Below are 25,127 nucleotides of genomic sequence, written 5' to 3'. Positions count from 1 at the left end.
GCTGCTGGCAAAAGAAATGAAGAACATGTTTTTATGAACATTTGTGTCTTTATGTTGAATTTTTTACTCCTGCAGAAGAGAGTTCTAGCAGCAAAAAGACTTCTTTTCTCAGCTAGGAAACGCCTCTTGAGCAAGGTGCAAATTTAGATGATGTCCAAGCCTCAGATAAATGTTTAACTGAGAGGGGAAAGGACTTTAGTTTGGGCGGGGGACTTTTGTATTCTGGCAGATATATGCGTGTGTGCACATCAAATATTTCACAGCCATCGTACCCAGGCTATGAGGTATAACACAAACACCATGAGTTAGTTTCTTCCATTGCGCTGTCATTCTTCATTTCATATATTTTTTTACTTGAATAGACAAAAATAATCCTTTTTAATAATCCTAACCTAAAATGACATTGATTTGTAAAATGAAATGTTGTTTTGTTTGAGATCTAGTAATCCTTTAGGTAAGAGGATTGGGTTCAATCATTTTGAATCTTTTAGACCACCCATAACCATTAGAGTTTGTGAACTTTTCCTCTTAAGGCAAACGGGTACTGGTCTGTTAAGTGTAGGAATCCAGTGTGCATGTTCAAGGGCCTCAGTCCTTTAAGGCCACGAATTCTGGAAGGTATAGTCCAGAAGGAATGATGGGGATACAGTCTCAAGGTCATATGGCTGATCATGTGAGCAAGGTAGGAAATAAAAAGCAGTCTCTATTTTCATCAGTCAGAGAAAAACACCAGGGATTGGGGAAAAGCTGGTATACGTCTTTTCACAGGAAATGGGAGGAGGACAGCTGCCCAGAGTGGGATTGATGGAGCTCTTTTCATAAAATGAGCTGGAACAAGAGCCAGACTAGCGTAAGATCTTGGTAGAGAAATACTGTGAGCCCCTGATACAAGGGTGACTGTGCAGCCCTGGGGAATGACGAGTAAGGACTATGAAGCCTTGGGGAACGGACAAAAGCAGAGTTAAAAGGGTGAAAGGTTGAATGCATGTTTTAACAATAATGTAACCCGGGAGTGGGGGAATTTGTGATGAAATTCAACGTTGTGTTTGAGTTGATTAAGAAGCAAGGAAAACAGAGGCACAGCAGTGCAGCTAGACTGAGTGGGTACAACATAAATCTCTTACAGGGTACAGTTTGACCTTTGTTCCAGAACAGCCACTGAATGCTTTGAATTTAAGAACCTCTCTATTTTCTTAGCCATTATTGTTAGCAAACCCTATTTTAAGGGATACCTTTTAATTTGTTGAAAATTAGATTGTGGGATTAGTGCATTATTACTTTTCACTGTGTTGCATAGTCCATGCCTTCGCTAGGTACTGTAGTCAAAACTTACTACCATCTTTTGGGGTTTGTTTTTGCCAGGGACCAACATCTGCCCTCAGGTACTGCAGTTGGAGTCAGGAAAAAAATCTGATTCAAACAATGTGCATTTTCTATCATAGTTTTTCAACCCTCTCCTCCATTCTCTTCAGAAATGTCTCTCATAGAATCTGTTATGTCAGGAAGTTGTTATCCATGTTCAGTTGAGGTCAATAGAATAGTTTCTCCAACAGTACAAAAGGAAGGGTTTCTTCCATTTTTTTCCTTATTCCAATACTTTACCTTATTGTGCTTATGGGCAGAAAAGAGGCCCAGCCTCCGGGTCATCCACAAACTTTACTAGCACATTCCCACTTTTTGTGCCAAGGTCAGTAATAAAAGGATTAAATAAGATTGGTCCCAAAATTGATCCCTGAGGAACTCCGCTAATAACCTCCTTCCAGCCTGATAGTTCACCTTTCAGTATGACCCATTGTAGTCTCCCCTTTAGCCAGTTCCTTATCCACCTTTCAATTTTCATATTGATCCCCATCTTTTCCAATTTAGCTAATAATTCCCCATGTGGAACCGTATCAAATGCCTTACTGAAATTGAGGTAAATTAGATCCACTGCGTTTCCTTTGTCTAAAAACATCTGTTACCTTCTCAAAGAAGGAGATCAGGTTGGTTTGGCAGGATCTACCTTTTGTAAAACCATGTTGTATTTTGTGTCAATTACCATTGACCTCAATGTCCTTAACTACTTTCTCCTTCAAAAAATTTTCTAAGACCTTATATACTACAGATGTCAAATTAACAGGCCTGTAGTTAACCACATCACTTTTTTCCCCTTTCTTAAAAATAGGAACTATGTTAGCAATTCTCCAGTCATACGGTACAACCCCTGAGTTTACAAATTCATTAAAAATTCTTGCTAATGGGCTTGCAATTTTATGTGCCAGTTCCTTTAATATTCTTGGATGAAGATTATCTGGGCCCCCGGATTTAGTCCCATTAAGCTGTTCGAGTTTGGCATCTACCTCAGAAGTGGTAATATCTACCTCCATATCCTCATTGCCATTTGTCATCCTACCATTATCCCTAAGCTCCTCATTAGCCTCATTAAAGACTGAGGCAAAGTATTTGTTTAGCTATTGGGCTATGCCTTCATTATCCTTAACCTCCACTCCATCATCAGTGTTTAGCGGTCCCACTTCTTCTTTGTTTTCTTCTTATTTATATGGCTATAGAACCTTTTACTATTGGTTTTAATTCCCTTTGCAAGGTCCAACTCTACATGGCTTTTGGCCTTTCTCACTTTATCCCTACATGTTCTGACCTCAATAAGGTAGCTTTTCTTGCTGATCCCTCCCATCTTCCACTCCTTGTAGGCTTTCTGCTTTTTCTTAATCACATCTCTGAGATGCTTTCTCATCCAGCTTGGTCTACAACTCCTGTCTATGAGTTTTTTCCCCTTTCTTGGGATGCAGGCTTCTGATAGTTTCTGCAACCTTGACTTGAAGTAAATCCAGGCCTCCTCTGCCTTTAGATCCACAAGTTCTTCAGTCCAATCCACTTCCCTAACTAATTTCTTTAATTTTTTTAAGTTAGCCCTTTTGAAATCAAAAGCCCTAGTCACAGATCTATTTTTGTTTATCCTTCCATTTAGTTTAAACTGAATTAGCTCATGATCGCTTGAACCAAGGTTGTCCCCTACAACCATTTCTTCTATGAGGTCCTCACTACTCACCAAAACCAAATCTAAAATGGCATCCCCTCTTGTTGGTTCAGCAACTACTTGGTGAAGGAATCCATCAGCTATCGCATCCAGGAAAATCTGAACCATATTATTACTACTAGCACTTGTCCTCCAGTCTGTATCTGAGAAGTTAAAGTCTCCCATGATCACACAATTCCCATTAGTATTTACTTCATTAAAAACATTAAAGAGGTCTCTATCCATACCCAAATTGGATCCCGGTGGGCTATAGCACACCCCAAGCACTATCACAAGGGAGGCTCTAGTAGCTTTCTTCCCCAATGTGATTTTTGCCCAGACAAACTCTGTCTTATCCATTCCATCACTTCTTATTTCTTTACAGTCTACCTCATCACTGATATACAATGCTACTCCACCACCTTTGCCTTTATTTCTATCTTTCCTAAACAGCACATATCCTTCAATATCTGTACTCCAGTTATGACTACTATTCCACCATGTTTGTTATCCCTATAATATCTGGTTTCACTTCCTGCACCAATAGCTCTAGTTCCTCCATTTTGTTACCTAGGCTCCTCGCATTAGTGTACAAACATCTTAATTTTTGCTGTTTTACTTCTCTCACATTCTTTACCCAATTAGGCACAGACATTCTACCGCCAGTATCACCTATTAGACTGGTATCTACACTACCCTTCCTTCTTAGGTCCATTCTCCTACCCACGGCTGTATCCTTTCTTACTTCATTTTCTTCCCTCTCAATGTTAAAATCCGGCATGGAGATTACCTGGACATCTCCCAACCATCTCCCCCAAATTCCTAGTTTAAAGTTCTCTTAATCAGTTGTGCCAGCCTCCATCCTAGAAGTCTATTTCCCTCCCTACTCAGGTGAAGTCCATCCCAAGAGAACAGTCCTCTGTCCATGAATGCTTCCTAGTGGCCATACATCCCAAAGCCCTCCTTATAGCACCACTGCCTGAGCCATCAGTAGTATTTCATCAGGTTAAAGGTGGTCCTTTCCCCACAGTAACCTCTTGTTCCTTATTTTCAACACACCTTGTGGTCCCCAAGGCATTCCCAGTGCATCTACTGTCTACAGATAATGTCTGGGAGGAACTTTTTGTGGGCTGTCTCAAGGATAAGTAGCTTTTTCTTCCTGTCTCTTATAAGGGGTTGGAAGTTTACCTTCCATTCTAGAAGATACCATACTGACTTTTACCTCAACACAATCTAAGACTCAGTAACTCAATTAAAAACATTTAATAAGAATAGTTAGAGAAAATCACTATACCTCATATATTCTGCAGTGAAAGAGGTAGGAATATTATAGATACTGACCAGTTGATTACTCAGCTTTGCTTTACTTTGTCTAGCATGTGGAGGGGAAAGTGTATTCATGTAATTAGATTTTATTGTTATGGATGTGCATGTGAGTCTCATTTCCTGACTTTTGAGCACTTCCCTTTGCAACTTTTAATGTTTTCTTACTATAGGTTTTTATGTAGAACCTGTCTAACACTTAACAGATATAAGAGCGGGGTTTGTGGGGGTGTGTAAATAAAACACTTCATATAAAACGGATCTGTCTATTATATGTATTATGTTTTGTGATAGTGCCTGAGGGCCAGAACCCCGTTGTGCAGGGCACTGTACAAACACATAAGAAAAAGATGGCCCCTCCCCCAAAGAATTTACAATCTAAGCATTAGACCAAAAAAAACCCAAAAACAGACAAGTGAGGGAGCACAAGGAAACAGGAAGAAAATACTGGTTAACATTAATAGATTCTAAGGCCGAAATGTCTGATTGTGATCTAGTCCAGTAGTTCTCAACCTGTTTACTACTGTGGGCTGCATATGTAGCTCTCTGTGTTATGTATCAGAGGGGTAGCCATGTTAGTCTGAATCTGTAAAAAGCAACAGAGGGTCCTGTGGCACCTTTAAGACTAACAGAAGTATTGGAGCATTAGCTTTCGTGGGTGAATACCCACTTCATCAGATGCCTGATGAAGTGGGCATTCACCCACGAAAGCTTATGCTCCAATACTTCTGCTAGTCTTAAAGGTGCCACAGGACCCTCTGTTGCTTCTCTCTGTGTTATGTGGGCCACATCCACACAATATATATACTATCTGTCTGGCCCTAAGGATGTCACATGGGCCGCAGCTGTGTGCTGATTGGGCTGCAATTTGAGAACCACTGAGCCAGTCTGACCTTGCATATAACTTCCCCTAAATAATTCCTAGAGCATGTCTTTTAGAAAAAATCCAATCTTGATTGGAAAATGGACAGTAATGGAGAATTGTTCTCATGGTAAATTACTGTCCCTGTTAAAAATGTATGCCTTATTTCCAGTCTGAACATGATATGAGGTGGTCTCAACACACTAGCTACCTAGCAGTTGTCATGCTTTTTGTAAGCATTACAGCAAAGGAGAGTTTGAAGAAATACAACAAAGTAGTTTTACGAATTTTATAGGGAGCTCCTCCCATGTGTGAGGGGCAGCATGAGAGAAAGAATGAAGGTGCTTCAGGGTGGATAAAAATGTTTTTTTTTGTTTGTTTTTGTTTTTGTTTTAAATCAGTTTTTTTATTTAAATCGGATTTTTTTGATAGTTCTTTTCCTCAAAAAGCATTTTATCTAAAGATAGTTTTAATTAAGATACATTATAGCTCAAAGATATCTCATCATGGAATAGGGATTATAAATTCTAATTCTATAGTATGAAACAATATATTCATGTAATCTTTAAGAAAAGTTTTGTAAATGAGTTCCAGTAGTTCATGGATTAGGGACCCAATCTTACGGAGTTCCAGAGGCTTCTGTATAGATTATTTAGGTTATTCTTTCTATCTATCCAATGGGACTCAGTGCTCAGTCTAGAAGATACCATTAGAGATGCTTAGTTTTACAGGTCTCAAACTGTGGATTTGTGTCTCCAGAGATGACATGCTGGTTAACAGCAAAAATGTTTTTAAATAAATGAATAAGTAATATATAGAGGTGAGAAATAACAGACCTCAATCCTATTGTCCATCAGCAAATTTGTGCACACCGAGTCAATCCCTTACCTCTCTCTAAAAGTGCAAAGTTTCAAAAAGTTCAATGAATAGAAGGTTGTTGGGGACAGAATAGATCTGGACAAGGAAAAGAAGTCTGGAGATAAATGTGAGACGGGAGGGACAGGCAGTAGAAACAAAAGTGAAACTGTTTGAGCAGCATATTCCAGAAGTCTTTCTGAGCGTAGCCTTCATTGATTTGAGATCTACCATACCATTCTCTCACTAGAAGGGAAAACCTATAATGGCAGCAGGCCATAAAAGAGACCCCGTTTGGGAATATTTTAATGAAGTTCCTCTACCTGTGGGTAAGACTTCCATGCGTGCAAAATGCAAACAGTGCAACAAAGAAATGCAAGGCCGGGCTTCCCGAATGAAACAACATCATGAGAAGTGTTCCTTCTCAGGAGGAAGCTGCGTTGAAGATGATGAAAGGAACATCACTTTAAAAAATGTATAGTGTGTACCTTCTAAAAATGAAACCTACATCTATCTCTGAGTAGTGAAGAATATGTATTAAGTTTATAACAACCAACAAGAATGCACTTTTATGTAGAAATCCATGATTAAATCGAGTCTTCCTGACTAGTGATTTTAAATCATGATTTAAATCAAATTCATTTAAATCAAATCCACCCTGAGGTTCTTGTTTGAAATTTTTCAAGTCGGCAATGAAGGCTGGCATTATTGGTAGAATGGCAGTATAAGTCAAAATCTCAACAGTATAAGAGAGATGGTAGGTAGCATGTGGATAGTTCATGAAGGGCCTTGAAAATGAACACAAGTAGTCTTGTGTCGGAGGCAATGGAGAGAAAGGAGCCAGTTGGGTGCAAAGAGAGGGGTGACAAAGTCAAAGCGATGACAGGAAAATTATCTTTGCAGCAGCCTTTTGAATTAATGTAAGTGGGGCAGGACTGCATTTGTCATGGCTCAGGAAGAGTTGCAGTAGCTGAGACATGAGATGATCGGGGGGGGGGGGGCTGAATAAGTGTTTTGACTGGGAGGGCAAAGGCCACCTTAGATGTTCAGCTGGAAGAATCAGCCAGATTTAGACACACTGGACGTAAGGATCTAGCAGGAGGACCATTTCAAAGGTGGGGCCCAGGTTACAGTCCTGCATGACAGAGGTAAAATGGTGATGTTGGCCAGTGTCTGAGGAGTGTGTGTGGGGATAGATATATAAAACATTTAGAGAGACAAAGAGAGGGGAGAGTTAAAATTTGCAGTGCTTGTATTGTTTGCTTGCTAGCTTTGGTTTTTATTTTTAAATTGAAATTGTAAGAAATAATGGTGTATTAGCATAGATTCATTTCACTTTCATGTAAGAAACTGTAGCTATATAACAGATCCCTTTCCCTATACAGATTGTGGACCAGAATTTTCATTTGCATAAGCAGGCCCATAGCCTCAGAAGAGAAATCCTGATACTAATTTTTTTTTTTCACAAATTGCTAATAAAATGGACAAAAGGATATCCAGGGGATCCACAGTAAAATTAAGGATACTCTTTTATCAAAAAATAAAAACAGGAGAAAAAGTAAATCTACTAAGATTAGAATTTTCCATTCCTTTTCCTATTACAGCCCTTTCCTAGGCTCATCCCTCCGCAGGCTGGGTTATTGGGTAGGGTTTCCAATCCTCCAGGATTGGCCTGCAGTCTCCAGGAAATAAAGATTAATTTTTAATTAAAGATTATCATGTGATGAAATCTCCAGGAATACATCCAACCAAAATTGGCAACCCTATTCTTGGGTTCTACAGGATTTTGTCCCACTCTTGTACAGAGCAATGCCTTCCAGGGCTTTTTCTCTGGAGTCCCAGTTCCAAACTTCCAAATCCTTCTTTCCTTTGTATCAGGATGTTTCTGCGCCACCTTTTCTGTTGGCAGATAAGGGAATCCACGCCCTTAATCTCCTCTGGGTTCCAGTTCAGAAACCCTAGGAGAAGCAGCCAAGGTCTACTCCATCAGACTCTTGCTGCTGCCTCTCTGGTCTCTTTTCTACTGGACCTTCTTTCAGGCCATTTCCCACAGGCCCCCTTGGGCTTACAGTACATCTGCCTCTCTAAGCCCTTCACTCTCTAGCAACCAGAAAGGGATTGTAGAGGTCTTCCCCTCTCCCTTCAGCTTCCTTCTCATCTGGGCTTCCTCCCTTCGTAAACTACCCAGCTCCTCCCACAGCTGGGATTCATCCTTAATTGGATCTGGCCCATGATGCAGATACAACCAGGTATGTTAATTGGACTCTCATCCCCACATTAACCCTTCCACTACCAATGTGGAGTAGATGTCCCTCACAGTGGTATGTAATAGATTTTTTGTTTAAAAAAAAAAGGGGGGGGGGTAAATATTATCACCACTTCCCTACTCCAATATGTTAAGCAGCACTTTTGAGAATTTGGCTTTTGTGACTTGTAACTTCTTTTGTAGGCTGGATGCATCACACCGTGGATCAGCTAGGAGACAAAGCAACCAAGGAAAGCTATGCTATTCAGTATCTTCAGAAGTCCCTCGAGGCAGATCCTAACTCTGGCCAGTCCTGGTATTTCCTTGGAAGGTGAGAGAACTGGTGGTATAGCAACTGTATTTAAGGCTGTGTCATGTTTTTTAATAAAGCTTGTTTTGAGAGGCTGTGGTTGAATTGAAAATATTCTCTACAGTGTGAGAGCTATCATGAAAATGTCAGTTTGGGAGTAATTTTCCTTTAAAATAAATAACATCACATATCCTTAACTTGAACAAATGGGAAAAATTACGAAACTGCTGAAGTCCAGCTTTGTTATTTTGAGGGAAAATATGCTATCTTGGAAAGATATTTAAGTGAAAGTGCCTGTGCAATAAATGTTTTCATTAGAAATTTATACATAATTAAATAAGCAGGCAGAAAATATTCTGTACACGTGTGCGAAAGTGTACGTGATTCCTTTTATGTCTTGAATGCAAATACCTCAGATGTTGTCATCTATTCTCCTCTCTCTAAATTGCCTGCAAAAATACTTGCATTTTTCTTTGCATACTTCCACATTCTCTCACTTTTCTGTCTTTAATGTTGTTCTCCCTTTCCACATACATGTGCTGTTGTACAAAAATCTTTAAAGTTTTTTCTGTACTGTATATATTATAGAAAAACAAACTATATTATATGTAAACTTTAGACTGGAATAGCTCCGATGTAGCCATTCTGACTTCCAAGATAAGTGGTCCATACTTTAATAATAATTAACTCTTGGCCTTGTAAGCTTTTTTTTTTTTTTTTGGTCTTGTAAGTTATTTTTTTGTCTTGTACGTTATTTTTTGTTGTTGTTCTCTGTGGTAAATGCTGTGCATTTTATGCCCCTTCTTGTTTTTAAAAAAGATAGAAAAGTTAGGAAACTCATCACTAGTTAACAGTAACCCAGCAATATTCATGCTTTTAATATGTCTTCTGTAGGCCGCAACTTCTTGTGGGTGACTTGATTACACACTCTTGAGTTAGATCTCTTCCATCCAGTCAAAGAAACTGTTACCCGTATTATGGGGAAGATAAACAAATTTAGTGCTTTAACTAAAATAAAATTATTCAACTTTGATTTTCCTGGATTTTCTAGTTGTGTGTAAATTATGTTTGAACATTCTTTCCTTTTGTTATAGTTGAATTATTTTGATGCACTTATTTTAAGTTTTGGTGGGAGTTGAATTTTACTATCATGACACTGATAGGATCCTTAAAATATCTGAGAAACCGATTTTAACACAGATGCTGGGACTTAGTTTCATTACCTTTAAGTCTAACTTATTCTTATCTTTTGAAACTTTTTTACTTAATCCTGGTGAATATTCATAAGTGAAGTAAAATACTGGTAGTGTTTTACTAGATTCCTTTCCTACTGTAGCTAATATAATGTAAAAGAAGAACCTCTGGGTTTTTTTCCTGCTTAAAGGTTGATAATTTTTGCCTTTATTTTGCTCATATATGTCTCTCTATTTTTTACAAGAATAAATTTTCAATTATTTTTTGTGTATTCTGAAGACTTTTAGTTCTTATGCAAACAGGGAAGATAATTGCAGGCAATATGGGCAAAACCAAAGAAAATACGTTTCTACTTAAAAAGTTTCAGTATCTTATTTTCTTTCAGATTATGATGGAAGCAGTCATTTTTCCTTGTAGCATAATTGTAACTCACTCTTCTTTGTATTCTAGTGTTTCTACTTACCATGTCATACTGCTTTTGAAAATTTATTTACTAAAATATTCACTGTATTTGTAGTGTCACTATATGAGTTGTCATAAATTCTCTTCTCTAGTATTTCAACTTCCATGCCACCAAGATTTAATTTTTTAAAATGCACACAAGTTCACTATTTGGGAATAGGCAGTTTAATTCTTCCCATGTTGCAATCTGTATGTAAATATTTTCCCTTTTGCTCAATGAAATACCACAGGTGAAATGTGTACATTTCCAGAATGCAATATTAATTCTGGACATTAGTATAATGAAGCATGTATTAGAATTTAAAGCAAGTTAAAGTTTGCACAGCTGATGCTGAGGGATTAGTGTATTTTACAAATAAATTAGTAATAATGATTCAGAAGTTTACATTCAATGTCATTTTGTGTCAAACTTACAGAAAGGGTAGTTATTTTGGATTAATGTGTATGTATTTGTATTTGCATGAATTTACTAGAACTAGTCCACTCTTGGCAAACCATTCTCCATAATCACTTTAAATATTACCACAGTTCTTTCTCTCTTCTCCCAGGTGCTATTCAAGTATTGGGAAAGTTCAGGATGCCTTTATATCTTATAGGCAATCTATTGATAAATCAGAAGCAAGTGCAGATACATGGTGTTCTATAGGGTAAGAATGATGCAGGGAAAAGCAGTACTATAATTGAATTTTAATGTATTTAAACAAGGACCAGCTTTTTTAACACAGTTATGTTCTCAGTAGATCATAAAGCTCCTAATTGGTAGCTAATATATTAATGTTCTGTCAACCATGCTATAAATATCTTGCAGTTAAAGAAATATGTAGGTATTTGCTCTCTTAAATTTTAGGTTGCAATATTGGTTGTACTTTATATTTTAACTTGTCATGTTAAGGTATAAAAATGTATTATTCATGGTTGTCACGGTGAATTATGTAATGGTGTGTTCCACTTGATATACAAAAGTTTTTCTTCACTATGTGAGAAATACTGAGTTTAGTGGGGAGGTATATGACTTGTTTGTATTCAGACTTTATTAATTTTGAACTTTACCAATCTTTTTATTCAGTGTGCTATATCAACAGCAAAATCAGCCTATGGATGCTTTACAAGCCTATATCTGTGCTGTACAGTTGGACCATGGCCATGCTGCAGCCTGGATGGACTTAGGCACACTCTATGAGTCCTGCAACCAGCCTCAGGATGCCATTAAATGCTACTTAAACGCAACTAGGAGCAAAAATTGTAGTAATACCTCTGCACTTGCAGCACGGATAAAATATTTACAGGTAAAACTTTAAAGCTTTAAGGAAGGGAAATATTTTACCAGGTACACAACAGGCGGGGAGGGGAAAAATAACATACCAGTTAATGTGTAATTGTTTCATGGTGTGTATAACCTGTTTCCATATTTATTGTAAACATATCATAGCTTGTAATATTGTTTTATTCTCCATTTTTAAGTGGGACTCAATCCCTGTAATTAATGCTGTTTTGCACATTACTCAGTTGATGCATATTGGTTTACATCACTTTTTTTTTTCTATGTACTGTCTACATTTTTAAGTTGTCATAGCATTTAGAGAGAGAGAACACACACACACTATCTTTCACTCTTGCTTGCAATTTCAGAAGAAAAGAGTTACGAGACCTCTGAAACCAGAGCTCAACTTTATTCTGATTCTCACAAAGGTTTATATTCTGGTTACCCTCTTTATACTTAGCACCTTTCTAAAACCCCAGACTTTAAATCTATTCTCTCTTTAAGACGTAATTAGCTACAGCATTTAGGAAGATTTCGTGGACTTGCTCTTAATAAAGTAGGCTTGTGTTAAATTTGCTTTTTACATAATTTTTCCTAGGCTCAGTTGTGTAACCTTCCACAAGGTAGTCTACAGAATAAAACTAAATTACTTCCTAGTATTGAGGAGGCATGGAGCCTACCAATCCCCGCAGAGCTTACCTCCAGGCAGGGTGCCATGAACACAGCACAGCAGGTGAGAAGTTGGGTTATGTTCTGCAGGTGCCCAGCTTTAAGGGTTCTTTACAATCTGTAGTAGTCAAGCTTATTTTACAGAGTGCAGGGCTGGCTTTCATTAATAAAAAGCCTTTGATTTATTTGCAAAGGGATTTAGATCAAGAAAAGACTCCCTATAATGTGGGAGAAATATGTGGGTACCAATTTAGAACCTTTGTGGATTTTCATGATTTTGAGAGATTTCATCTTAAGTAGAAATGCTACAGTGGTTGTTTTTTAAAAGACTAATCCCAAGAAAGGTACACATTCCTCCATTGATGACCATATGGAAACTGATTTTCAGTAACTGAGTCAGCTTCAGTATATCCACACAGCCCTTTTAAGATATGCAGATCGTAAAAGTGTGTAGCTTAATTGAAAGAATTAAGAATATATAGAACCATATTTTTGTCTTCCTTCTGTGATTCGTAGGCTTGTAAACCTCATCATCCAAATACTGAACCTGTACTAGGCCTCACTCAAACACCAATTTCACAGCAATCCTTGCCACTACACATGATTCCTTCTAGCCAAGTAGATGACCTGTCCAGTCCTGCCAAGAGGAAAAGAACATCTAGTCCAACAAAGGTATATATTCTGGTGAACTAAAGAGCCCAAACCAAAATTATACAGAAATATGCATAGAAATTGTGCAGTGTACACAGCACTTGTACTTTAATTGTAATCCTTTGGCATCAAGGTGGGGAATGTTTTAGAAGTTCATGTGTTGAGGTTAGTGCATTTTTCAGCAGTGTATTTAATTAGGAGATTACAATTGAGATAGTAAGTACCTAAGTGCAATACACATTAGTAACACTATATATAGAAGTAATTATCCTAATCTCAGAATATAATCATAGTATTGTAATAGAGAAGGAAATGACCATGTTGTTCTGTCTATTGCCTTTGCCTCTATCTAAAATTCAGGATGTTACTTTTTCAAGAGGTAGTGACTTCATTTGATTCCTTGTCATTATGGTATTAGATGATATATTTAATATCATTTACTTTTTTCTCATTGTTCTGATACTATATAAGTTGAAGCAAAATGAGATAAAGTATATTTTGGTATACTTGTTATATGCTGTATTATTATTAAACCTGTGATTAGTCCTTTCATCAAGAAGTTAATGTCTAGCTTTTGTAAAACTAATATTTGCTCTTTTGATAGTCATATATTTTAATTTAATGTTTTTCTCAGAATACTTCAGATGCTTGGAGCAGTGGCCATACGGTGTCACATCCTCCGGTACAGCAACAAATTCATTCTTGGTGCTTGACACCACAGAAATTACAGGTAAGTGTGTTAAAGAAAACCCTGAGCAGTTTTGAGATTTTGTTTTCTTATCAGAAATATATCTGAAATGGACTCAAAGAAACTTTTCAGATTTTAACTTCTGAATCGAATGTGAAATATTCAGTATACTTTGCTATAATGCTTATTGTTTGATACAAGTAGTTGTCATATTTATAGCTTCCCTGTGGTATGTGTGAAATCAAGCTTAAAATGAGAAACAAACAAAACCTGAGTTCCAGGTTAGTGACATAACACAAGTTGAATATTTTAATTACATAAGCACTATAATAAATTTGTAAGATGGACAGATAAAAGTAAATATTTTTTCTTGTTGTAACATTTTTTAACTTAATGTGTGAAGTAGTCATACTGTTGGATGTCAGATGAATAATACTTATGACTCGTGCTGCCTAAGATTTACAGGTGCTGCACAACTACTGTACCCCTCCCAATATCCATGTGAGATAACTTCTTGTGTCCTTATTTGGCAAACTGATAAGTGAAGGACTTAAGATTTTTGCACAAATTATCACTAATAATGGAGAGAGTTGAAATTCAGCTCTGGTGTTCATGGATTTCAGACCACATGGCTTCTACAGTTGAAGTGCTGTACTTTATTTTTGAGTCCTTGACTCAAATATAGTTTGTTTTGTTACAATAGTTTCAGTTTATTCTTCAGCTCACTGGCATAGGTTGCAGTGTACCACACCAAGCAGCAGCAGCAGCAAAAGAATGCACATTTTGAAAATCATACCTGGGCAGAAGTTGTCACCATATATATCACAAATATTGACTAAATGCAAGGACATTAATAGAAAAATATTTGCTCTGAGGAGGGGAAATACTGAAACTGTGGTATACTGCCCAAAGGCTGTGGGCATTGAGCACAATTGAGAAATATTTTTTGTACCTGAAAGACAGTCCCTTACTTATTGCCTCCTTAGCCATCAGCATTGTTTTATTATACTGCTTTATTTTTTCACCTGTTTGTCTCTCCTGCCTTTGTTCAACCTTTATAACTTCTCTCTGCTTTCTCCCATCTCTCCTTATTTTCTCTTCCCTTTCAGGCCTCACTAGCGTTTTGTCTTTTTTCACTTTGTTTCCTTCTCTTTAAGGGAAAGTGTCATTACCTTCTTCATCCTATGTATGGAATAAAGGATTTGTTAACATTCATTTAATATGGTTTCATTATCCATGAATGACAAAGCCAGAAATGAGTTATGAAGGTCATCTCATATGAAAGTGAATAAAACCTTCATTCCATGTCTGTCTTTGTATTCTGTATATGTAATACAATTTACAGAGAAGGCATTTTAGAAATGTCTTTGTTTAAAAAAAATATTGTTGGTGTTATTTTTTTACATCCTTCCACCTATAAAACTAGTTTTCTTTAGTACCACGAGCTTACCTGTGCATGGACAAAAAATAATAAATATAAGAAATCCTTTTGAAATAAAACACCTAAATTGTTTTCTGTTGGTGTTCAAGCTCCTAAAATAGCTCTACTCATAAGGTTTATGGTATAGGACAAGGAAGATCCCTGATATTTGTATGGTATAAAGCTTTCATTGCGATCCCTGATGAACAGAAGATATCAGACCATAAACCTGATACTAGTCCAGGAATTAATGCTGCTTTTTCTTCACCTTAGAACAGTTTTGGGGGTGGGAGGATTGGGAGGTAAGCAAGCATTTCTCTTATTTGTTGGGGGGTTTTTTGTTCTTTTTTAAAATAGTGATAGTTTGAAACTACTTAGAGGTTTAGGAGTGTACTTAGTCCAAATAGAAATAATTTTGATCTCTGAATATTTGCATTGTTGTTTGTATCATGCTTTAGCTTTATTAGCAATAGTTAAACAGAATCATACACAAACTGATACAGCTACAAAAGGATATACATGAGAAATCTATAAACTTGATACCAACCTATTACATATACTCAAAAGAACAGAATAGTGAATCAGCTAGTTAATGACTTACCTTTTTAACTTTAGCTTCTTGTTGTTTGGAAAAATTAGTTCATAAGATATGTAATGGCTCAATACTTAAGAGCAATTAAAGAAAATAGTGTCTGTAATGTCCAATTCTCCTTTGAGTGATTTGCTCATATACATTCCGTTGTAAGTGTATGCGCCCAATGTACTTGTCAGAGGCCTTTGCTGGCAGCAGTAGCAGTCAGTGTATGTGCCCCTGCTATCCTCGCACGCTGAGCCAACAGTATAAAAGGGTGTGGTGTGCACTTCCCTCTCAGTTTCTTCTTACAACCCACAGTGAGAGTTAGAGCTCTCCATTGCTCTTCAGCTTCACTTAGCCACTTTTAGAAAATAAGAATTTCTCTTATTTGTATGTGATAGCCACAAAAGCTGTCTAATTTGCTTGTACAAGGGACATGTGAGGAACAAATGTACTCTTTATACCTAATTTCTGATGAGGCCAAAGAAGCAGAGGTATTTCCGCCCTCGTGTATGTCTCATGGAAAAGGCAATGCATCCCTCTTCAGCCTGAGTGGGTGGACTGCTCTTCCACAAGGAATGTCCGTACAACTGCCCCAGCTTCCAAGTCAAAATCAACACTGCTCATTGTCCTCTCCCTCAGTGTCCTTGATGTGTCCAAAATCATCTTTGTTCTCTGAGACTGAGAGATTGTCCAAGTCTCATTCTTCATGCCACAAGAAATCTGCTAAAACGTTCTTGAGTGCTGAGTCGAGGTCTGGTCGCAGGCATCATCTGATGCAGCACCATCGACTCCAGCTCCAACAGGACTGTTGAGACCAGTGCCTTCACCATTGCCAGACAGATCCTTGACCCTGGCACCATCAGATCTACTATCACCAACAATGGCAATGGAATACTTGCCTCTGATTTTGGTGCTGTCAGCATTGCAGGCCTTCTTTGAGGTGAAGGACCTTTTGTGTCTCCCACTGCTGGGTTTTCCTTCACGATATTGCCTGGCATCAATCACATTAACCTCAACCAGGTTGGCACCATCAGCAGCATATACTACCACGACACCAGCATCTCCACTTTTATCGTCCATGCAGCCTTCAACACTGGCTCTGCCAGCATAGTTAACGTCAACCCACCTTTCTGCCTTCCAACCATGTCACCCACTTCCACTGGCTCCGTTGGATACATAGTTGATATTGATACTTTTAGGGAAGCACCACGTATATGTCTATTGTAACTGCTTCTCTATCACCTAGGAGAGCTATCTCTCTTCCTCTCAGAATCTGACCATAATAGATCTGTACCTCATTCGAGGTCTTTTCAGGTCTCCATACAGGTCATGCTCTAGGGACATCCATACCATGCATCAAGAACACTGTTCTTACTAGGATGCCCCTATATGGTGCCCACCCCTATGGGCGGTACAAAGACTGGAATACTCCTGTTGGCCTTATTGGGTAACTTTGGCTGCTCCAAGAGCATCTAGGCCCCCTTCAGAGACTCAGTCTTGCGAACCCCCTCCTAAAAATGAATATTTCCAGGGATTTTTCTCCTTTACCTGAGTATAAATTATAAAAGCAGTGATCTTGGAAATATAAAATTTGTTTTTATGACATGCTTATTATACACTATTAATAATTATTATTTATCATTATGAAAACGGCAACACTCTTCCAAGATCTCACTTTTGTAGCTTGTATCACTTTGAATAAGCTTGTTATAAGACAAGGCTCCTATGTTTCATCAAGGAGTATCAGATGTGAAACAGCATGAAGGTATTTAAGAAGCCAACTCAAAGACTTCTTCCTACACAAGCATTCGGGTCTTGAGCAGTCCAGGCAAACAACGCACGTTACAACAAAGCTTAAACGTGTTCTTCATAATAATTTTAAAAACAATACTAGCTGCCTATTTAATTTTAAAAACAGCAAAAAATATCCACTTCCCTTTCTATTTCTTATAAGGAGTCTTGAAGTTTAAATCTCTTCAGTGTGATAGATATGCTTGCTTTGATCTCCTTAGCTCTTGGAAGTCCAGGGGCTCCAGGCTGCTGGCCCCGTGCTGCCCAGAGTCCCTAGGAACAGCTCTGTCCACCATTAGGGAATTTTTTCCCAAGAACCCCCTGTAACATTTTGCGAACCCCCATGGGTTCACGAACCCCAGTTTGGGAACCACTGGTCTAGGAGGATGTTTCCTTCTCCAATATCAGTGGCTACTTAGGGAAGATCCTCCTGCAGTCTCTAACTTCTCATTTGTTGGTGCCACAGAGAAGGAGGCGGCAAGGGAGGAACCACTAGATACCAGTTTCCCCCTCCAATCATCCCCATTTTTCTTCCTCTTCCCCAGATGAGGCCATCATTCCAGATCTGGCATCAACTCCCCTTGAGGACTTTAAAATATTTCTGGACGTCATGAGGAGGAAGGCCACATCTATAGGAGTGCACATGGAATCTGTGCAAGACAATCCATGCTAACTATTAGATTCCTTGCAAACTCGTGCTTTGTAAAGCTTTGCTCTTCTCATTAATGAAGGCTGTCTGGAACCTGTGGAGATCATCTGGCAGACTCCAAGCACTACCCCACTCACTGCCAAATGGGTGCACAGGTGTTACCAGGTTCCCCAGCAGGAATTTGATTTATTTCTGTATTCACCCCATCCCAAACTCTCTCGTGGTCACAATGGCCAATGAGCATTTGAGGTGGTCTCACCCTAAGGCTACCCCAAAAGATTAGTATAGGAGACTAGACTTACGTAGCAGAAAGGCATATACCATTGTGACTGTACAAACAGGGATTTCAAATTCAGGCATTGTTGTCTAAATAAACCTTTTTAATTGGTCAGCAATTTCGGGGTTTGCAAACAAATTCCCTGGAGAATACAAGGAACGGTTCTTGGACGTAGTTTCCAAATGACACTTCACTTCCCAGTTATCTATCCAAGCACCTGTCGACACATACGACACTTTCCCATGTTTACAGATAGAAATACAGAATATAAAACCTACTACTTGAAGGATCCAAACTGTTTTTTCAAAAGACCGATGATGCTATGTGTGCATTAAAAGACTCCCATCCAATCTTTCATTTGCTGCATATCTGCCTCCCAGTAAAAAAGAGGAAACCGTTCAAACCTCAGACACAGTAAAGAGCATTTTACTAGGCAAGACCTCAGGATGTCTCTAGAAGGAGATCTGAGCCTGTCTGCAGTCGTCATTCGGCATTATCTGCAGCAAGCCTTGCTCACCCGACCTCATCGGCTTCAAAACAGTCATTTTGACATTTCGATCAAGGACAGAGCACCAACCATATGTCCTATTCCACCATTTTGAAAGTGCCTATCTCTCTTTTACAGTGCATGGACAGAGATTACATCGGACATGTGGGAGCTCAGCTCAGTAAAGGAGGGATATGCTGTCAAGTTCACCTCCCTGCCTTTCCCCAACCTACCTTCCCTGTCCCTTTTCGGGGCCCATTTCATAAAACTGTTTTACTTCAGGAAGTCAGTCTTTTTTGGAATTGGAAGTGATACAAAGGTGACCATCCTGAATTCAATTTTCTATCTGTTATCCTTTCTTCAGGAATTTGAGGCTGGTATGCCGCTCTCGATTTGCAGGATGCTTGCTTTAACGTGGCAATATGCCTTGCCCACACAAAGCACCTTCGATTCATGCCAGACAACAAGCCTTTCCAGTACACTGTGCTAGCCTTCAGTCTGTGTTTGACTCTAGGGGTTCATCAAGTGTATGACAGAGGGAGTGGCCCATCTGCACAGGTTAGGTGTTCAAATATTTCCCTACCTAGGCAGTTGGTTAGTTCAGGAAATGTCAAGAGGCCACATCGAAAGCAACATTCTTGTCATCAGACTTCTGTTCTCTCGTCTAGTCCTAAAACTGAATATAGACCAAAAAAAATTACAATCTATGAAACAAATACTTTTCAGAGGAGCAGGTGTCTACACCATAACTGCCATGTTTTATCTCCCAAAGGACAGGTTTTAGTCCATAGCATGTCTATCTGAAATCCTCAAGTCCAACCCAAAGACAACAGTCCATGTCTACAACTATTGGGGCACATGACCTCATGCACCCGTGTGACTCAACGTGTCAGACTTCACCGTACTGCAAGCCTGGCTTCACTCGATGTATCATCTGAGCAGATGTTCACTGGGCAAGTTGACTTTTGGACCTTCATGAGCGCTCTGGTTTGGATTGGACCCTCAAACCGTATGCAGCCACCAGTGGTTGGGGGGACACATCTGGGTCAACTTCAGGCTCAAGCACTTTGGACACCTTGAGGGGTTTCACTCCATATAAATGTTAGAGTTTCAAGCTATTCATCAGGCCTGTGAGATGTTCGTTACCACCAGCAGAGGTCAAGTGGTTCAAGTTCTTAGCAACCCCACCATTGCTATGTTTCATATGACCAAGTAGGGAGGTGCAAGGTCATCTCAGCTGCGCCACATGTGGAACTTCTGTATAAAGAACAATATCTTGCTAAAAGCCTTTTGACTTCCAGGAGTGAGGAATGCTGTTGTGGATTCCCTCAGTAGAAACCATAGACCATCGCGAGTGGACAGTAAGAAAGGACATTCTGCAGCCCATCTTCCATCAGTAGGGATACCTGATGATAGAACTCTTTGCAGCCAACCTGAACAACCAATGGAAGAGGCTCTGTTCCAGGGCAGGTCACAGCCCAGGTTCCATGACAGATATGTTTCTTCTTCCCTGGTCAAGCCATCTGCTGTACGCATCCCCTCCAGTTCCTCTGAATCCAAGGGTGATCAGGAAACTAAAATTAGACAAGCCAACCTTAATTCTCATAGCACCCCCCTGGCTAACGCAGTATTGATACACAGACTTAAATTGATTCAGCCACTCATATCTAGCCACTCTACCCCAGTCAAGGATCTTTTGTCTCAAAACCAAGGCAGGTCACTACACCTCAACCTAAAAGTTCTCTGCCTCACATCATGGATGATCTCTGCTTGTGCAGTGAGGAGAGAGTCTGCTCTGGAGCTGTCTAGGCCATTTTAGTGAGTAGCAGAAAGGATTACGCTAGAGCCATCTATACAGCAAAATGAAAGAGGTTTTCAAACTGGGCAGAATCTTGTAAATTATCACCAAATAGCACAGGGACTAGGCATATGCGAAACTACTCGCTGGACCCTGGTTCCCAGCTTAACTCAAGTTCAGACCCTCCAGCCCTGCAGGGTCCCGGAATCCTGGGTTAGTGCAATTGCAATGTAAACACAGGGGGGAGAGAATCAGGTTTGAGCACGGGCTCAAGCTCGGGCTTTCATTGCAGTATAGGCATACCCTTACAGTCTCTCTCCAAGTAATCCAAAGTCCCACTACCTGTAAAGAAAGCTGCTGGTGATTCACCAACAGTGTAATGTATATGAACACAATCACTCTAAGGCCAAAAAAAAAAAAGGCTTCTTACTTGAATGGTGACTATTATTCTTTATGATGTGTTGTTCACATACACATTTCACAAGCCTCCCACCTTCTCCTCTGCTTTGGGTATTAAATTCCATTGGTACAAAAGAATGGAGAGGGAGGTGGTCACCACTCCCCTTGGTACCCTTAGATCAGTGCAAAAGGATAACTAAGGCCCACGCGCCACCTGCTAGTATTGCTGGCAGAAGTGCCAGACTCAAGTGTATTTGGTGCACATACATCTATAATGAAATGTATATGTGCACAACACATCTTGAAGAAGCACAGTTTCTGTACAGGTAAGTAACCAGGTTGGGATTTTTGGCTCTTGTTTTATCCTGTTTGTTTTGAGGTATTTCTTTTCCAACAGCCACTTTATTGTCTCATATCTTCAACAATTATATATTAACATACAACCTAATTAGTTAACTATGGTAGCTATTCATTCTTCATAATATGTCTATGGATTTTCTTAAGAGTTAAAATATGAATACTATGTGCTCAGCAGTTCAGAAACATTTTAGCACTAAAATAAGTGTTTATAGCCTCAGTTATAAAACTGTTCAGTCTTGTAGCTGAGTTATTGTTCTCTAAGGTAAAGATTGTGTATATTTGGCTATTTCCCATTTTAGTGTGAGTTCACACAGAATGATTTTCTTATATAAAATGGATTGAATATTTTGAGATTTGTATCATAGTGCAAGAATAACACACGAGAAAATTACAAAATATGTGTTGTCAAGAGTGGTATACATTTTAAGAATTTTATGAATTTAACATTCTTTCACGGCCAAAACGTACTTTAATCATATCTAACACTTAAGAACTATGTACAGTACTGTTTTATAGCATATACTGAGATAATCAAGTCTTTTTCAGCTTAAGTAGATAAGAGATGCTTATACAGAGGTTTTAGTATAACAGTGGATTATAGAAAGGGGTTTGGTCCTTTTAGGCGCTTTGGTCTATATTTTCTCAGTTTCAGAAACCTTACTTGTACTGACCGTGTTAAGTTATGTTATCAGGAAGCTTTTTAATCAGTTGTAAGTTGATTGATTCTAAATAATGCTGCTGTGTTTTTTGTTTTTTTTTTCACAGGACTTGGAACAGCTGCGTGCAAACAGAAATCTAAATCCAGCACAGAAACTTATGCTGGAACAGCTGGAGAGTCAGTTTGTCTTGATGCAGCAACACCAGCAGGTGCGAGCAAAAATATTTTTCTAATCTTCAGTACTTGCATCAGTGGTGCATTCTGTTTTCTTTTTGAACCTGAATTATTTGTATTGTACATGTTTTCATGCTCTATTTACCAGTTTACATAACATGTTCTGTTTTCTTTGACGTTTCATTTACTGTGATTGAGGTTTACTGGCTGAAAGACATTTGTTGTTAGCTGTTTTCTATTGTAGGACTACCAGAGATGATGATTAACCAATTTTTTAATTTGTTTTCTGGTCAGCTATTTGACAAAGTTTGAGAAACAGTCTAGTTAAGAAATAAGCCTCTCATTCCTGCCTCTTGCTCGTGTCTCTTATTTTTTTGTGTTCGATAATAAAAGCCTAATAGTAACTCCTAATATATATCTATATATATCTTTATGGCTCTCCTAGAAGAAAAGTCTGCCTTCAATAACTATATCTTAAAATTCACTCACCATTTGTGCGCATGTCAGTTCTACCACTCAACACAAACTGGAAGGAACCTCTTTTCTGACCTACAAAAAAAAAGTTGAAAAAAGTTAACATAATTTCAACCAAACTTTACTTGAAACAGTATAGTAAAAATAAATTAACAGTACACAATATTTATATAGAGGAAAAGCTGTGTTATCCAGCACTTTACAAACCGAAAAGCTGTATAAACAGGCATTTCTGAACTTCCTTGAAAGTCTGGTTTATAATCCGATTGGCATAGGGCCAACAGACTCCCTACCTGGCTCTGCGTGGCTCCCCGGAAGGGGCGACATATCCCAGCTGCTCCTAGGCTGTCACCATCCCGCTCCACCCCGAGCGCTGGCTCCGCAGCTCCCATTGGCCGGGGTTCCCGGCCAATGGGAGATGCGGGGGTGGCGCCTGCGGATGGAGGCAGCATGCAAATCCTCCTAGCTGCGCCTCTGCCTAGGAGCAGCTGGGACATGTTGCCTCTTGTGAGAAGCCACCCAAGGTGAGCGCCGCCCTGATCCAGCACATCGCACCCCCTCCCGTGCCCCTGCCCCAAGCCCCCTCCTGCACCTAAACTCCCTTCCAGAGCCTGCGCCCCACACCCAAACTCACTCCCTCTTAGTTAACTGGAATTTTCCACTTACCGGCACCCCCCCGCCCCCCCCCCCCCCATTCTCCCAACATGCAGGATAAAAAAAAGCTTTTACTGCAGTCTCTTAATCATGTGATTAATTTATTCTTTTGTCTTACTAATTTTTCATTAGATGAGGCAAACAGGAGTTGCACAGGTACGATCTACTGGAATTTCTAATGGGCCAACAACTGACTCATCACTGCCTACAAACTCTGTCTCTGGTCAGCAGCCTCAGGTTGCTTTAACCAGAGTGCCTAATGTCACTCAGCATGGAATCCGTCCGGCTTGCCCTGGGCAGCCTATGGCTAATGGACCCTTTCCAGCAGGCCCAGTTCCCTGCAGCACAGCAAGAACGCTGGGTAGTACAGACACTATTTTGATAGGCAATAATCACATAACAGGAAGTGGAAGTAATGGAAATGTGCCTTACCTGCAGCGAAACGCACTCTCTCTACCTCATAACCGCACAAACCTGACCAGCAGCGCAGAGGAGCCGTGGAAAAACCAACTATCTAACTCCACTCAGGTACAGTTCAGGTTATTAATCCAATAAAGTGAGCAAGTACTGTCCAAATCACTTTTTGACATCTTTCTTTTGTAAAACACGTTTTCTATTTTCAAAAGTTGATTAAACAGATGCAGATTATAAATCTTACAGCTGATTAAAGGTACCCATTATACTTCATTGTTAAAATAGCAGCTAAATCAGCTTCTTATGGAATACAGGAAATAACCATAAATCAAACAGGGCACTTGATAAACATTTGTACAACTACCTATCCATTCAGAGGTGTTTTCTTTAGTAGATGATTATACTGTGTATTTTATACAGACCACTTCTTTAATCATGAAACATGGTGATTGTGTGTTTGTTTGTTTTTTACATATCATTGTAATAAAAATGTGTATATTTCATGGGTGGTGGGTATAATTGGCCAGGGGAGGCTAAGCCTCCCCAAACAGCCAGGCCATAGCCCCACCCATGCTTTGCCCCTAGGCCCCGCTCCCTCATCCTGCTCTTCCGCTGTGGTTCCGCCCGTGCTGCTCCTCTTCCTGCCTTCACTCCATCTCTCCCCTGAAGCCAGCTGGGGCTCGGGAGCGCTCGGGCAGCTTGGCAGGTCAGGGCTCGGGCCAGCTGGCGGCCCGGGACTCGGAGCACCTGGGGCGGATAAGCCGGTGCTCGGGCCAGCTGGCGGGCCAGGGTATGGGCTGGCTGGCTGGCAGCCCGGGTCTCGGGGTGGCTGGGGCAGGCGGGCCGGGGCTCCTCTGGCTGTGTTAGGGGGCTCGAGGATCCTCTGGCTCCGGCGGGCAAGGGGGGGTGGGGTAGGAGCGGGGCCTCAGGCGGAAGGGGCAGAGGGCTAGCCTCCCGAATGGGGGGGTTCATGCACCACCCATGAGTAAGCCGAATGTTATACCCATTGTTGAAATTACGTTGTCATCTTATTTTGATCATTCTAAATCATTTTTGTTGAAAGGCCAAAAGAAAACATCAAAAATAATATATTTTACAGAAACAATCTCAGTTTAGATTTTGTACCAGTAGATCTCAATCTCCCAACAGAAAGCATGAGCATACAAATGTATAATTATGATTTTAAAGAATTTGTTTTGGGGGACATGGAGGAAAAGCCTACTTTACTTGCAGGCTAACAGTTTATTCACTCTCAACCCCACAAGACTTCCATATTGAAATCAGTAAGCTGTTCTACTGGAAGACTTTCCAGACATGTAATTTTGTTTTACTGGATAGGTGGTATGACCAGTTTCAGGAATACCTAAAACTTTAGAACAGCATTGTAGCGTGGAAACTGCTTTCTTGTTACTCAACACTGTTTATCGGCATAAGGTTTTTAATTACAGATTATTGCAAG

The 25,127-nt window shown here is 39.6% G+C and overlaps 1 protein-coding gene across 1 annotated transcript in view; it reads left to right on the top strand.

Annotated features, from left to right (window-relative positions):
- Positions 1-25,127, top strand: part of KDM6A (lysine demethylase 6A) — a 298,231-nt gene that overhangs the window by 219,096 nt on the left and 54,008 nt on the right. The window contains exons 10-17 of the mRNA XM_065404627.1: positions 8,506-8,632; positions 10,816-10,914; positions 11,334-11,553; positions 12,127-12,261; positions 12,714-12,869; positions 13,483-13,578; positions 22,060-22,161; positions 23,387-23,782. Of these exons, the coding sequence (XP_065260699.1) occupies positions 8,506-8,632; positions 10,816-10,914; positions 11,334-11,553; positions 12,127-12,261; positions 12,714-12,869; positions 13,483-13,578; positions 22,060-22,161; positions 23,387-23,782 (1,331 nt within the window). The remainder of the gene's footprint in view (positions 1-8,505; positions 8,633-10,815; positions 10,915-11,333; positions 11,554-12,126; positions 12,262-12,713; positions 12,870-13,482; positions 13,579-22,059; positions 22,162-23,386; positions 23,783-25,127) is intronic.

This window comes from Emys orbicularis, chromosome 1 (assembly GCF_028017835.1).
Source record: "Emys orbicularis isolate rEmyOrb1 chromosome 1, rEmyOrb1.hap1, whole genome shotgun sequence".
Classification (NCBI taxonomy): Eukaryota; Metazoa; Chordata; order Testudines; family Emydidae; genus Emys; species Emys orbicularis.
This window is presented reverse-complemented; position numbering and strand designations above follow the sequence as displayed.